General features: G+C 33.8%; 1 protein-coding gene and 1 long non-coding RNA gene across 2 annotated transcripts; one reads left to right on the forward strand and one right to left on the reverse strand.

Moving 5' to 3' along the window:
- Positions 1 to 698: 698 nt before the first annotated feature.
- On the reverse strand, positions 699 to 8520 carry LOC121244520 (disease resistance protein SUMM2-like). Its single transcript, XM_041142626.1, is given in 6 exon segments — positions 699 to 1065; positions 2620 to 2737; positions 3626 to 4393; positions 4980 to 5276; positions 5278 to 5700; positions 5944 to 8520. Coding segments are annotated over 5 exon segments (4074 nt in total). The 5' UTR covers positions 8452 to 8520; the 3' UTR covers positions 699 to 1065; positions 2620 to 2659.
- A 4644-nt stretch (positions 8521 to 13164) lies between these two features.
- Positions 13165 to 17080, forward strand: LOC121244521. The gene is made up of 3 exons (XR_005936445.1): positions 13165 to 13496; positions 14582 to 15028; positions 16914 to 17080. It is a non-coding gene; the product is annotated as an uncharacterized LOC121244521 (long non-coding RNA).

Consider the following 17080-nt stretch of genomic DNA (forward strand, 5'->3'; position numbering starts at 1 on the left):
TATAGAACTGATCTCTTAAGAATGGAACTATGGTCGTCCGACATTGTAATTCATAAGCTGGGCAGGCATTAGATACACCTAGAAATAAGAAAATAATTCGAGTCTACTTGATGTTGAATCATGTTTTCAGAAATAGGAAGCAATCAAATCATTCACTCTTATTTCTAAATCCAAATGACTAATATATCAAAGATATACTAAAACATTCACATAATTTCAATCTTAGGCAATCAGAAATTCCAGTGCCCTGTAGCAGTTGTTCCAGCACCAACACGATAAATCTGCATATAAAGTTGTATGATGCAATTACAAACTTTTAAATGACTCTGCAACCCAAAGGAAACTCAAGTTTCACGCTCTCTTTCGGGAAGAGAGAGACAGAGAGAGAACTGGGACAGTTCGGCAGCAAACCAATAGATATTTTTATTTCCCCAATTATGAATTAGTGTTGAATTAGTAGATAGATTAGCCAGACCAGCTTTGAATTGAATCTTTTAACTGATTACGTACCATATACACTACCTGCAGAGTTGGTTCCCTTTTAATTATCACCCTTTTGCTGATGATAAAAATCTACACTTTTGCAATATACATCCCAAACTATGAAAAGTTGTGGAGGAAAAAACAGAAAGAAGAAAGACGAGAGTTGAGGGCATATTTAAGTAATCACACCCCAACTAGCAATGTACTCCAAAAAAAGAGGTATTAAAGGTGGGCATTTTCAAACCTTCAACTTCTAATAACTCCAATATTTAGAACAGATACAATATAGAATTTGAAAATGAATACCATTTTCTACTACATAGCTCTATTTGTGTGTTCTATGTGGGAGCCTCTCCAACTTAATACTAGTCATCTAACTAGCAACACCATTTCCCCAGATTTGAAGAAAAAACCACTGCAGAGGGTTTGGTTGTCCATCTTTCTCCAAATATGGAGTAGGTAGGGGTAGCTCTGGAGGTAAATGCCGATGAAAAGCATCAATTGTAGTCGTAAAACCATCATCTTTCTCAATCATCTTTCTCAATCGATTTTTCCATGCAGTTGTATTGCTCGAGATTTAAACTGGAAATGTTGATTAATTAAATTAAATCAATCCACTTTACAGGAGAAGTGTGTAAAGTTAATTAAATTGTACTTAATAACAGCTTGAGCTTTCTTATCCAAACATCAAGCAAAACTGACCACATGCAGCAAAACACTGGGGACACAACCAATCATGAGGCATTCCATTAAACAAGTTCTCAAAAATATGCATTGTGCAGTGACATACAATGCAAGATCGATTAGTTTAATTTCAAATATTGTATCTATGGCATCAATACAATCTTTGAGGCTTTCAAATGTTCCACAGGACCACAATAATAAGAAGAGCAGGGGAAGTAATATGCCGAATTCATATGTCATTTGAAATATCCACATTTAGGTTGCAAGTAAACATCTTGTTTATATCCATATTGAAGAAGGCCATACAACCAATAGGAAAAAAAACTTCCTTAAATTCTTGTCCAGAATTAAAGGCCTCAAATGAGAGAGAGAATCACATACAGTAGTAGGCAAGCATGAAGTTCGAATTTTGTACTTAAAATAATTAAAATTTCTCTTCTAGGAAGAAAAAAATAACAATACTGCATTTGGATATGGAAACATTCTGTGGCAACAAGGCAAAAAGACTGAGCTCATGAAGATCAATTAGGCCCTATTCTTTCTCCTATGATTTACCAGACCTTGAGATGTGAGGTTTTGTTATAAGAATAAATTGGAGCTTGTCTCCCCTTTTTTGGGTAGTTTTGCTCAATATGTTTTAATGAATAGGAAATTTAGTAAAAATGCTTAACAAACAAGTGCTTGAGTTTAGTACTTGCATTGCCAGGTAATGCCTAATGTTATCCCGAAGAACGATCCCCGCCTAAGCGAGCAAGTGCTAGAGTCTGATACTTGTGCCTTAAACGAGCGTTAAGAGTCTAACACTTGTGCCACAAACAAGCTCTTCAGTCTAACACTTGGTTTGCAGGGTAATGTTTAAAGTTACTGGGCACAAGATCGACATCGATGGCAATAAGCATTTGAGTGTAACACTCACGCTGCAAAGTAACAATGAAAGCATGCAACCCTGGTCTCTGGTGACCTAACACCCGTGATTATTGGGTCAATACAATTAAATTTATTCAATTGAATAAACTAGAGACCACCTTTTCTAGAAAAGAAATACTACCACAGCCAAGTTTAGAAAACCGTCTGCATTAAAACAAATTATCAAGTTTTACTAAAAGAAATTGGATGACAATGCTGCAAAACCGGCACTTGGGCAGTTGGGTTTTAAACTTTGAGAGGCAAGATATTATTTGAAAAATAGATATTTATTGCATTCTTCCTCTCGGTATTGTTTTGGGCTGTGACTCCACTTTGCCCTTTTCAATAGAACAACAACATGCGCTTGAGAAGAAAACCTTCAGTCCAAATAACATAACCTAAAATTAAGGAGTTCAGTAAATAATCCCCATAAGTTCAGTAAAGGAGGCTGCTGCTGCTTGGTCCTACTGTAATTGAGCAGAGTATTTTTTTTTTTTTTCCCTATTCTTCTTGCAAAAATAAAACTTACATGGTGAGGAGACATACCAATTGAGAAGGATGAGAGCCAACCAAACCAAGCACATGCTCAATATCCTTGGAATAGAAAAACCTTGCGGCAAACTGGGCAGACGCCACATATTCTCTCCCATTGCTCCATGCGGGTCTAAAAAATATCAGATCAGTTAGATAGATCATTAAGATGGCAGAAAATTAGAACTTATTTTCTCGTCACATCACCTGATACCATGCAAGACAAATTCTAAACTGCCAGCAAGCACCACTATTGGCAACCAAAAAAATCTGGAAATGGGGACCAACAGGCTCCATAAGTCAAACAGAAATTCTGTCCCTTATCAAGATGATGAACCATTTGAATGCGACATGCTTATCAAGATGATGAATATGAGTCTATGCCAATTATTAGAATTGCTTCAGGACGGGCTAATCTGAGGCTGAAACTCACCAAGCGGGGCAGAGGAACGAGAGAGAGGATGGAGGAAAGAGAAAATGAGGATCTGAGCTTTTCTGAGAGAGAGGAACGAGAATGAAATGAGGATCTCAGCTGTTCTTCTGAGAGAGGAATGAAAATGAGGCTCTGAATTGTGACTGTACGAGAGACGCAATTTTGCATCTGGGAATCGATTTATTGATATCAACGAAACTCACGAGAGACGCAATTTTCAGCAGTTCCAGAAACTCCAAAGCTGCAAGACAATCTCTCAGGGGCAGGGCAAGCAAAACCAACTGAAAGAAACCGATGCTTTAATACGATTTTCTTTACAAAGTATATAATTGGGGGAGCTCGTTCACACTTCACATGATGAGAGACAAATTGATAATAAGCTCTCCAGCAGCTAATTAATTAGAGAAAACTGAGAAATGCAAAAAAAAAAAAAAAAAAAAAAAAGAAAAGAAAGAAGTCATGAATACGTGGAAATTGATCGAATTGAATAATTAACCTGCTATAGAGACGTGGAGCTCTGCGAGTTCCCCGGAAAATTCGCCTGAAATTTTGAAAACAGAAATTTAAAATACCTCTATATATACTCACGTTTAATATCTCTTGCAAATTTGCCGGAAACCTGCTTAGGTAACGTACCTTTCCTTTGATAATGTGTTGTATGGTAATGTTGAGGTCTCCTTCTATCATTGGTTGAAACTTATGTTGACTACTTTCATAATTGTACCCCGTATGCACTCCCTTTAGCTTAGGTGTTTTCATACTTGTCGATACAAACATTTTTAATTCTTCACATAGAGCCATTGTCATGCTTTCCAGAGACGGCCACTCAAAAGAAATCGCCTCATTGCAAAAACATTCTAATTTTGGTAAATACCTGAGCCAGAGGGACTTCACTCGAGGGAATGCAATCACATGATCTCTTTTCTCTTCGTCTCCTGATTCTTTTGCAATGATTTCTTCCATTTCATTGCAATTGGTAACATCTATTTCTTCTAATTTCACAAGAAGTTTTGCTATGGATGGTGTGAATAAATATTTCAAACTACGACATCCCTCTACTGTTAGCAATATCAAGTTATTGAAGCCCTTGATATCTCGTGGACCTTTCTTCCATATATGCAACAACTTCTTTAAAAAATGTAATCTCAACTCTGTCAAGTTACTGAAGATATAATTGCTTTCTTCAACATTTAGTCCCTCAAGTTCAAATATCACTTCCAATGAATTACATCTAAGTGCTTGAAGTTTTTCAAGATTTTCCAAACTTTGAATCAAGTAGTAAGGAAATAGAGAACACATCTTTGTATGATTTTCAGTCTCGCTCACATTTGGCTCCTCTTGATTTGTCAATGTAACCTTAAAAAAAAATGACACTGTCAAAAGTAGACTCATATATATATTGGAGGAAATCAATTTTTTAATTCTTGTTCTAAACTAATTAAGGCTTGACTTCAATTTGAGCCCCGAAATCAATAACGATAATGCAAATAACCAATTTATTTTGATTTATAATCTAATGGAACTCTATTATCTTTAAACGAATTATTCAACGTTCCTTAATTTTGGAGATTTAAAAAAACTATATATAAAAAATAAAAATTTCATTGGAACTCTAGTGAGGTGACTAGCTTATAATTTAATTACAGCTAGCAAGGGTAAATTTAAATATACTCAATGGCCCTAAAAGTGTTATCAAATTCGACCTTTAAATGAAAGAATTATTTTAAAAATGAGTGACAGTTTTTAAGTGAAATTATCCAAAATTTAATTTTTAAAGTGAGGCAAAAATTAGATGAAAATTGGAATGCATGCACGATTAAAGCAGGTTTAAAATATGAAGATCATGTAATACGAAATATTCTCAATATAAGACGAAAGTGTTTCAAATAAGTTATAAATAATAATAATAGTAATAAATAAACCTTAATCATGATGCTCATACCTCTTTTTTAATGTCGTATTTATTCCTTTCTAAAGAGGAGCTGTTATTTCTTTGGGATCTCTTGGCGCTACGACCTGGTACACATGAAGACTCTAGGCAGCGGTTGAAAAGTCCAACTGAATCTCTCGATCGTACTGAGGAGGAGCCAACAGTACTAGCCTTTGGTACATCAGTTTTCTTTAGCTTCCTTCTACTTTCAATTTCTGAATAAAATGTTTTTAGTTTGGGACATTCCCACAATTCGATCTTCTTTATGGATGGCCACTCAAAAGAATGGGCTTTGCTACTAAAACTCGTAGTGATATCTTCTCCCATTTCTTTTCCAGCTTCGTCCTCTCTTTGAATAACATTTTCCATCAATTCGCAATCCACTATATCTATGGTTTGAAGTTTCACCAGTAGTTTGGCAACAGAAGCAGAGAGCAAATTTCGCAACTCGTGACATCGATAGATTGTAATTGATTTTAAGTTTTGAAAGCCTTGAAACCCTTGGAATATTCTTCCACACATGTGCCATCCGAGATAAGTTCTCTAACTTTAGGCTTTCTAATTGGCTGTTCTCTATCATGACCTTTAGTCCTTCCAAATCAAATACCACTTCTAGTAATTCACACTTTCCTACATAAAGCTCTACCAAATTGGGAAACCACAAAATGGTGTTGGATGAAAATAGTTTATGAGAGAGGGTTGTTGATGAAGTGCTCATGCCTCCTCCTTCAACCTGTTTAATCCATTAATTCAATCATTACAATGTTGTGAGTAGTAGTTTTCAAATATATATAATGTATATGATCCTTAAGATAAGAAATTAATAAGATGTTTATTCCCAACGAAAATCATATAGAAATTTTTCCAACAATAGTATAAAACCATTAACTCTTTAGAAATGTTCAAGAGATTTGATCTTTGAAGTAATCCATATAGAATGTGAATCATAGATGTACTATTAATTGGGAGAACATACCTGAACTGAGTCCATGGATTGACATATACCAATGAGCTTTGGTAAGGAAGATAGATGTATTTTCTCCAACTTCGGCAATGTAATGACATCACTATCTTCTCCTTCCTTTGAAAAAATTTCTTGTATACTTTCACATTCAAAAACGCCTAAAGATTTGAGTTGAACCAAATCTCTCACCATGGCCAACCAAAATATATTTTCCGAAGGCTGGCAATTATATATGTCACAGTGTTTCAGGTTGCCAAAAACACCCCTATTCTCGAAAAGTACTTTTCCAAGATCACTTGCATCCTCCCGTTCAAGTCTAATTGCATTTTCAAATAAATATCTCCCATCATCTTCAATGTTTATTCTAAATCTCAAGTTGGAGTTACTGAAGTGCAATTCTTTTGGCAAGCACGCGATACTTGGTACGCTGATTTCTAAGACCGTCATTCGACCAAAATAAGGAATTAGTTCAGCAAGACTTGCATTATTACTTGTTCGTTCTCCATTTCCTTCTATCGTAGTCGTATATTCCCAATTCTTAAAGTCTGCCATATACAACTCTTGTAGGCGAGATAAACGGGATAAGACTCCAGTTGCAATTCGCTTTAGAGAAAAACACCTCTTCATATCCAGCAACTTTAATTCGTTAAGATTTCCTATTTCACGCGGCAATTCCTCGATCTCAGAATCATGAAAACCAAGAATTTCTAGTTTTCCAAGGGTTCCAATTGCCGACACATCTCCCAAGCGACAACTCTCCAGATTCAGAATTCGAAGGTTCTCAAGAATCTGGATTGATGTTGGCAATGATGTTAAGGAGAAGCAGCCTTCTTGCAAAGACAATATCTTTAGCTCATTCATTCCATTAAAAAAATTGTCTGGAAACGTTTTTGAATCTTCTAAACATGATAGTCGCAAAAACTGAAGTTTGGGACACTTCAACCCATCAGGATGACCTTTCATTTCTCCAAGTAAAACAGAAATTGCGGTGTAACTATCATATGTATCCTTCTTTGGCCATTCTTCATGCCTTCTATCCAACTCAACCATAAAACCGTGTTCATTTCTGGATGCAATCGATATGGCAACATCTCGCACGATATCATGCATTTTGACACATTCATCCTCTTCGCTATCCAACAAGAGATTTGATCTTTGAAGATTCCGAACTATTGTGTTGACGTGTGCTCTTATTTCTTTCACAATACTACTGCTGTCTTTAAGAAACCTTTTTGCAAATCCATACCTGACTAAATGTTCAACCGGAATATCATAATCTTCAGGATACAAACAACATAGCAAAAAACATGATTTGGCTTCTTCACTTTCTAAGTAATTGTAACTGAACTCTATTCTAGAATATACCTCTTGATCCATACCGAGGATATGTTGTGGGATAGACTTTTGAAGTTGCTGAAGGGCAGCGTCCCACTCATATTCATTTCTTTTGTTGCTAAGAGCACTTCCAACGACCCTAATAGCAAGGGGTAAACCTGCACATTCTTTTGCAACCTTTCGTGCTATTAGGATTAGATCATTGGGGGTATTGATACAATCACCCGCCATCTCTCTGAAAAGATTCCAAGCTTCTTCTTCGGATAAAAGTTCAACTGGAAAAATCTTTTGAAATCTCATCTGATTGCAAGTTTCTTCACTTCTTGACGTCAACAAGATTTTGCAGCTCTTTTCTTTTAGTGCATTGTAAACTCCAACATCCTCAAGATCAAGTGGCTCCCAAACGTCATCCAATATCACAAGGACACTCTTACTCTTCGTCAGTCTTGAATATAATTCATCTGCTCTTCCTTGTAAACTCTCTTCATCGAGTTTCGGGCCGAGCTTTTCCGCAAGTTCACCTTGAATCTTTGTCAAGTTTGGACTTTGAGACACCACTGCAGTGGCAACTTTATGGAATAAACCATCAGCTTCGACTCTTCTAGCTATCTCTTTTGCCATTTCTGTCTTGCCAATCCCTCCCATACCACATATTGCAATCATGTCAATTTTTTCATCCCTTAGAGCCTCCAAAACATCTTGAATCATTGCTTTTCGTGATTTAAAATCCTTAAACCGTTCTATGGATGATGATCTCACTTTCAATGGAGGTGCAATATTGAACACATTGTCATATTTTTCACCTTTTTTTAGTAACTTATTGATGGCTCGAGTATTCTTCTGAGCTTTCTTGCCCAAGGAATAGCGGAGCTTCAGATGAGGACACCAACCATTCATGCACATCGTATTAGTTTTGGCATCTCCTTCAAGGAATTTTCCCACTTCTTCAAGTTTTTTTCCTACATTTGCCAGCCACGTCTTAACTTCACTTGCAACTACGTCTTGATTCCATTCGGCTCCAACAACAGATTGTTGCACCGCTTCCTTCTTCTCACATAACGTTGAAAAATTCTCTTCAAGAATTATGATACTGCTCTTGTAGGAAATAAGATAGCCAAATTGTTCTCCGATTGGAAGAACCAAGGATTCTCCTATTTTCCCAACAATTGATAAAATAATTTCCATTTTTTCAAAAGTAGTTTTCTATTTTTGTATTTTTTTTTTTTTTTACTTCTTTGTTAAATAACATGACAAAGTCTGCCTTTGCCTGTTTACAGATCAAAGAAGCAAAACAACAACAACAACAAAAAAGGTCAGTGGAAAATTGGGGGAAAAAGATACTAAAGAAACACCAAAACAAAATAAATAGCTGTTAGAATATCACACAGAACGAGCAAAGTACAAGTCACTATACGTGCCTATAAAAAGGAGGTTAATTTTTATAAAATTAATTTTATTTTTAATTAAGTTATATAATTACATTAGTTGATTGAATTTATTTATTTTTAATTATGTAAGAAGGTTATGTTCTAAATTTTTTAATGTAGATTCAAAGAGTAAAAGAAAAAAAAATAACTAAATAGTAAATGAGTAGTAAATATTGTGTAAGGATATCAATACCAATACATAGACAAAGATGACCACTTTTGAGACACAATGGGCTTAATCCATAAAGTTGGGCCTATGGTGCGGATAGATATTAGAAAATTCATCAAATCGACCTACTTATTTTAGTTTAGTCCAAAATCATTTAATTTTCTTAAGAAATCTAAGTCCAAGCTTTAGGAAAAAAATATATGTAATCATCCTTCAAAAATGAATATCTCAAACACATTTTTGTAATCATCCTTCTCAAAAACTAAATTGACTATCTGGCACTGAAAGTTTTAAGTTGGAACTCAATTTATATTAAGGCTCCGTTTATTTCGTTGTAAAAATCTTTTTGAAAATAATTTTCATGATTTCTTGGTGCTTGGATTAGCTTAGAAAGGTAAGTCTACAGAATAAATTAATCGATAAAAATCAAAGCCTTCTTTTTTTGGAAAACGTTTTTTAGCTCAAAAATTTGAAAACAAATTTCTAATCTTGCTCGGTGGAAAGACTAACTATATAAATCTTAAAAGCATGCATGTAGAGTAAAAAGTTCAATTAAAATGCACAAAGATAATTTTTTTATTTATTTATTTACGATAAACTACGTATATAGAAGTATAAGCTTCGACATTAATAGTACTATTTTGATAAAAGGTTATGCACCCCAAACAAAAAAAACTATTTTGATGAAAGTATTCTCAAGCAACATCCAAACACTTGAAAAGAGTTTGTTCTAATATTGTAAAACACAATTTGCTAAAAGATTTTTCCATAAAACAAGTGTTTTCCCTCTAAACATGAAACGGACCGCAACAACAATTAATTATCTATCTAGGATTGTATATGAATCAATAGGATTGTTTATCCGGATTCCGATCTGAAAATTGAGGTATACCCAAACTAGAATTCGGATTTCAAATCCGGGCCGGATTAGTCCGGATTAGACCCAGACCAAAATCCAAATGAATCGGGATTTCAAATAATGAGCTATCGTCCTTGGATGGTAGATACACCAAAACAGTTGGGCGGTATAAGGGCTTGTGGTTTGTATATAAAGTATAGTGCAAAAGTTTGCCTTCTCACTTGTGGAGGCTAGAGAAACTTGGGTAAAGGATGTTTATGAGAAACCCTAATTTCTTGATACGAAGTCACATTGAAGAACTTTTACGAGAAAGTATGATCAAGAGAATCAGTATTAAATTATTAAATTACTTTTCAAAGGGCAGAAATACTAAAACTATGTGTCTTAGACTAACAACCACGAAATTTCACCAACTGCTGAAAAACAACATTTACAATAAGGAAAATGCTACTTTGACACCTAAATTTAATACCTCATTTTGACACTTCCTTTATTTAATTTTAATTTTAATTTTTTTACTTAATGGTTAAGGAAGTAACTATTAGTGTATTAATTTTTTTTATATTTTTTAAAAATGATTTTAAATGATAAAAAAAATATGAAAAAAGATTGAAAAAAAAGGCCAATTTAGCTTAACGGTAACTTTGAGTGGTGCTACTCAGGCGGCAGTCTAGCACCGCTCTTTACAATAAATGTTGCCTCCTCATGATTTGAGGCAGCTCAACACTACATTAGTTGCTATCATTAAGTAATTATTTATTGTTATGTTTAATTTTTTTTACCTCAATTAACTATCAAAATATGACTTGACATTGTTTTAGATCTTTGAAAATCATATGTGAGCAAATTTTTACTAAATTCTAAAATGAACCTTCTTTCCATGTTTAGTCGAAAACTCATATATTTGAAATGAATTATTATTAGGAAATTCTAAATTCTTAAAGAAAGTATTTACTTTTCGAATACAACAAATCAATATAATTTGGATTCATTGAATGAGAAAGAATAAACAAGAAAGAAACAACAATATGCCCCAGCAGAAAGAATTTAATATTATCGATCTCCTACCTTCTTAATTTTTCCTAGTACCCCTTTCAAATATTCAATTGGGTTGTAGGTTATAAAGACAAATGGACATAGCCCTAATCTTTTATAAAGGCCAAGATAAATGTTTTTTTTTTTTTTTTTTTAAGGGCAGTTCTATGGAGATTAGGTCTTCCGATAGAACTCACTGATTATCATTAAATTATTTTTTTTATTGTTTTTTCTTAAACATTAATCTTAGGTGTCGATTGTTTTCAAAAAATATCTTATCTCATATCATCTAATCATTATAACTTTTTCAACATCCAATATAAAATAAAATAAACAATTATATTTTTTCAAATCTCAAAATAAAAATAATATTAAAAAATATATTCTAATAATATTTTATTCAACTTTTTAACTTTAATCTCAACTCATCTCGTATGATTTGTGAAAATAAACGAACCTAAGAGAAAATAGTAATAATTTAATACTTTTCTAAATATTTGAGAAAACAAAAAATAAAAATAAAATAAAATAAAAATTCACCCCTCGGTGCAAATGCTCGGTAGACCGATGGTCAACCTAACATTTCTCTTTTTTTTTAATACTGAGGATGGAACCCTGGTTTATTGAGAAACTAGGATCAGAAGGCACTAGGACCAGTGCCATCTGGTCCAAACGACAAATATTAACGGTTAGGCAATTATGAGTATTAAAAAAATATTAAAAATATATACCTACAATATAAATTTATACTAAAATATATGCAAACTATATATTCTTTTATTTTTTAATATTAGTTGTTGCATGTAGAGGTGCTACCCAATCTATCCTGGAGGGTAGTCACCCATCCCACGCCTTGCCTAGACTAGGTGACTGCAGGTTTGTTTGGCGCTTTTGAGTATCTTAAAATTTTGTAAATAAATGAATAATAGTAAAATGATTTGAGTTAAAATATTTTATTTAATTTTAAGAAATAAAAAAAAAAATAAATTGTATTAATTTTTCGTTTTGTTTTTTAAATTTGTAGAAGTTATAATGATTAAATAAAAAAATTAAAGATTTGAAATTAAAAACTATTTTATATTTAAGTGATGTTTGAGAATGAAATTATAATAAATTTTAAAAATTTAACATATCATCTCATTACCTAAACTAATCCTAAATCTACCCCGCATCTCGTCCCTACTTGAACAAGGTTATAGTACGCATCTGCCGGCTGGGCAGGTGGATTGACACAACCATCCACCATCCAACCATCTCGTCCGACAACACATTTTTTATTAAAAAAAAAAAACCAAAATCAAAATCAAAATCGCACAGATCTTTCACACAAATCTAAAGACCATTGCGCAGACCGATAGGCCACAACAGCAAGCTGCAGCCATGGCTCATAAAAATCTATGGGCAGATCTATATGACCCATGGCTGCAACCGTGGGTCATAGAACTCGCAAACCCATAGTCTCAGCCGTGAGTCTTTACTTATAAAGCCACGGTCGCAGCCGTAGAGACTCATGACTAAGTTGTCATCTTACCCACATAGATTGCAGCTTGGCCGTAAGTCATGAGTCATCACCCACGACAACGGAGAGAGACGCTGGCTTAGAGGAGGAGGATGAGGAAGAAGAAAGAAGAGAGGACAGTGAGCGACCATTGAGGCATGAAAGGAAGGGGGAGAAAAGAAGAAAGGAGAAGACGAGAAACGAGAGGAAGGGAAGACGGCCAAGAACTGGGAAGGAGAGAAATGAGAGGAGAGAAAAATATATTATTTATAGTTAGGGTGCTCGCCTGCCCGCCCCAGGCGAAGGTTGGGTACCAGTGCCCGGCTAGTAGGCCTAGCTATATGTGATGCAAGAATATAAGTCTAAAGCCAACAAAAAAAAAATGAAAACAAAGTCCTGAAACCGACATATGCAAAGGAGGAACAATAGTCTACGAGACATTGTTTACCATTTATATATTCACAATTACATATCCAAGAAGTATTACATAGAAAAAATGAAATTAGCAGAGAATTGAAACAAAAACATAATAGAAAAACATCGAAAGGAAGAAGGGAAAGTTTATGGGACTAACCTCTACGGCCTTCTCTAGAAAAAAGAGAAGTATATATATAGCACAGACTGTAGGTATGGATTTGAGAAAAGTGAGCTTGGAAAACAAGTGCAGAGCAACAGAGCGATTCTGAGCAAAATGTAGTTTAGATAGAAATCACAAGCATGATGGGGAACAACCATCATCTCTTGTGTCTACTTATAGGAGTCTAAACTCCTTTCGCAAGAAAATGAGGATCTAATTCTTTCTTGGCAATTTTGTCAATTATGTTCTTTTCTTCACATGCATTCCTACCTTCCTTGCAAACCAATCTCAAGAAAGGATACATGTAAGCAAGTGCAGATTCACTTTCTACAATAGTAACTCACTAGCATTTCGTTATGTCTTGAGAAAAGAAAAGAATAAATTAAGATAAACTTAAAAGGAATAAAAGAAAAATGGCAAAGAGAATGTGATTCTTGTTCAACCATTTTGCCATGGAAGTTCTTTTCTTTACAAGCACTCCTACCTTCTTTAAAAATCTCTCTCAACGGCTCCAAATTTACATTCTAAAAATGGGGACACAGAACTACAATAAAGATCACTAACTATTTTTATTGCTTATTTACATTCATTAATTCTCTCCTGACGCCGTGGGAGTTCATAGTGACACAAGATTTCATTTTTAAGGTTGAGAGGGTGAATGAAAGGTTTGAGCAGATTAATTCTCTTACTGTTGTTTACAAAAGCTCTGTACAACTATGAAACATCTTTTTTGTTTTTTTGAACAACTATGAAACACTACGCATGAAAGCAAAAATGAGCCGAAGTGTTGGGAAGTAGATCGGGAAGAGTAAGGGTCGATCTGTTTAAATAACTTCATGTACAACTGACGTTTATTTTTCCTACAGATCATAGAAAAATGTATGCAAACAAATCTCGAACAATCAAGTAGTCAGATTCGAGTTTTTAATAACACGTGGAGCATTACCATTGGTTAGCCTAGATAGTATTGGAGGATAATTAATGAGAAAATTGAATTATATATCCAAAAATTAAAATAAAAACAAAAACAAAGCTCCTCACAGCTTCGTAAGAACAAAACTAGATATGCTTTCAAAATTATATGGATCCCTTGTAATTCAGACAGCCCAAGCTTCATAACTTAGATGAATGAGGTGCTTGTTGACTTCTTGTCTGGATGTTTGCATTGTAAAATGATCCAGTTCGATTCAACACATAAGTTGCAACAACAGTGAATCAAACGTACGGTTAAAGCATGTTTGGACGCTTATAATTCCTCACTATTTTGTGAACAGGAGTAAAATGATTTAAGTGCAAATTTTTTATTGAATTTTAGAAAATGAAGAAAAAAAAGTTGAATACAAATATTTTATAAAATAAGTATTGTATTAGAGTGTGAAAATGAATAGATAAAATTAGTTGTTTAAATATTATTTTTTAATATTATTTTTATTTTAAAATTTTCAAAAATTGTATTGATTTTTATGTTTGAGTAATGATCAAATGAAAAGTATTTCTTTTAGAATTTTGAGAATTTTAGCAATGTTTAATGTTACCCAAACATGCCATTGTTTTTTTTTCTAAGACATCTTAAATGTGATCGGCTATTTTTTTTTTCCACTTGGTGATATATTTTGGACTTGCAAAAGCTTAAAACTAACAAGAAATAATTGATTAATCACTTCATCCGTTTACACAAACAAACATATAAAATTATATTTATACGAATGCGTGTGTTTTTCATTTTTGTTAATAGAAACATATTAAATAGGCACACATGTTTTGGCATGGATCAAGGAAACCGTTGGCTTCCCACCAAGGAAATACCGAAGGAAAGCAACCGACTTTTGCAGTTTTAAGCGCCGGAAATACCACATCAAGAAGCAATGAATATGTGCTTTACTTATGTTGTTTCTCTTTTTGAAATCCTTCTGACCAATCACCAATGTCCCAGCTTTATCTATCCAATTACTTTTTCTTCATCAACTCTAGACTAAACATCTCTCATTCACCCAACAAGAGGAGGAAAAAAGAAAACATTGAAGGAGAAAGAAGAAAAGAAAATCAGCCATGGAACTGGAATTGGGACTCAAGATCGCCAAAACGAGTGATGATCTCACTTCCATGGCCGAATTTCAGTTTGCGAAAGATCGAACGGGTCCTGTTTTCTTGTCTGGTGAAGATGACAACATGTTCATCCTCACTGTCCACCTCAAAGGTCAATTGTTTCTGTGATCTCTTTACTCTTGCTAATTTCTTTTATATCGAATTTTGGCTATTTGTGAAATGGCGTTCTGAATTACGATCTTTGAATCTACAAAAGACATGCCAAGCAGAAGTTTCAGTCTTCACAAGCATCTGACAAAGCCTGTTCCTTAGATTAGATTATCGTAATTGAGCTTTTCTTTTGCATTGAATTAAATTACCAAAAAAATATTTGAATTACTATCTTTGAATCTATACCTCCAAATGAAGTGAATAAATAGAGAAAAAGAAAGAAGGAAAGAAAAGCAATATCTAAGTAAATGTGGGGTCCAGTGCAAGGTTTCTACGAGTGTTGTATGTATGCATGGTTCTGTTTGATCTCCAGTAATTGTTAGGCAACGCGGAAGAAAGCCACCCTTCTTGCTGGGCCATTTTGCCATCAAAGTTCTTTTCTTTGCAAGCATTATTTCTACCTTCCTTTGAAACCACTCACTCCCCAATGGTATGGAAGCAGATTCGAGCTTTACATTATTAAAAACTTGTGAAGTTTTTCATTGCATACTCTGAAAATTAATTAAGAGAACAACTTAGATTCTAATGGGGGTTTTAAAAAACTAAAAACATAAAATTTAATCGCATTTAGATACCTCTGAGCTTTGATGGAGAACAGAAGAGCAAGGTGAAGAAGAAATTTGAAGCAATACTACTACTGGGATTAATATTGAAAAACATATGAAAACTTGAAATTAATGAACCTTCCAAAAAGAAAATTTATTATATATTTCTTAACCAGAGGAGATAATTATCTTTTACCAAGACTTGAGATGAAAAACAGCAAACAGTTCTCATTTACAAGGCAGTATGCAGTTTCTAGAATTGGAGGCGACCATATCCATTTCATAATCATTTTTCTACTTCTCAATTGTTAAGAAATAATTTGCTGAATGAATTTCTTGCATTCTCATTGATATTGTATAGAAATATATAGCTATACACGAGTGATGATATACATGGAAATAAGATAAAAAAATGGCTATACAATTAAATCAAATATTTTGTAACTATCTAATGGCAAAACTGGTGGGATTTGCTAAAATCATGGGATTCGATTCTGATGTGCTGTAATATCAATCAAATTCCAAAATGCACAACCATCTCATTTCTATTTAAGTTTATGTGGATATATGAATTTCACTTTAAATGCTAAATTGTGTTGCTTAGTTCCATCTTTCCTCATCTTATAAATTACATGTATACAACCCCCATATGCATGTCAATGTGACATCCTAAAAAACATTAGACTTATATAGCCTCACAATTATGCGTTTAATGAAACATATACATACAAAATGACTAATTAAATTGTAGTGCCATCATGAGCTCTACTACTAAAGCAACAGCTACTCCTTACTCACAACCAATGATAAAAAACAAAGAACAGGGGACAAAGGAAAAGGGGTTGGTTGATATCTAAACCTTAAGCGATATTTGTTACCACGGTTTTCTTTCACCACAAGTGAGATATTTATATATATATATATATATATATTAAAAAAAATTGAGCTAATATACATATAGGTGGCCGTCCTAAATAATCAATTTGTGTTTGGTAGTTCACAACTTCTAACATTGCATCAGAGAAAATAGAGATTCTCTCTAATTGGTTGGCAAAACTGAATAATATAATTTAAGAGAGAGATAGATACATAGTATGAATCCTATATAATTTAATGCTGTCTCCATATGACTTTCAAGTAGACTTAGCTTATAATTTAAGATAAGCATGTTCCCATGATGTATGTGCTATCTGCGTTTATGAGTTAATACATATTGGCTGTTAATTACATCTTAATGCTCAAAATTGCAGAAACACTAAGCTGCCTTTTCTCTTTTGTTAGGGGCTTGACTATTTATCTAGAGTGTGGCAATTCGAAGGCCATGGCTTTGTACCAAATTATTCAATTGAACATCTGGTGCTACGATTGCACAAATCCATGGTGCTGCTCATGGTGCCACCACTTTGATAATAAGATCTATGATGGGGAAATGAGGTATTATAGCAAAG

This window comes from Juglans microcarpa x Juglans regia, chromosome 8S (genome assembly GCF_004785595.1).
Source record: "Juglans microcarpa x Juglans regia isolate MS1-56 chromosome 8S, Jm3101_v1.0, whole genome shotgun sequence".
In the NCBI taxonomy this organism is placed as follows: Eukaryota; Viridiplantae; Streptophyta; class Magnoliopsida; order Fagales; family Juglandaceae; genus Juglans; species Juglans microcarpa x Juglans regia.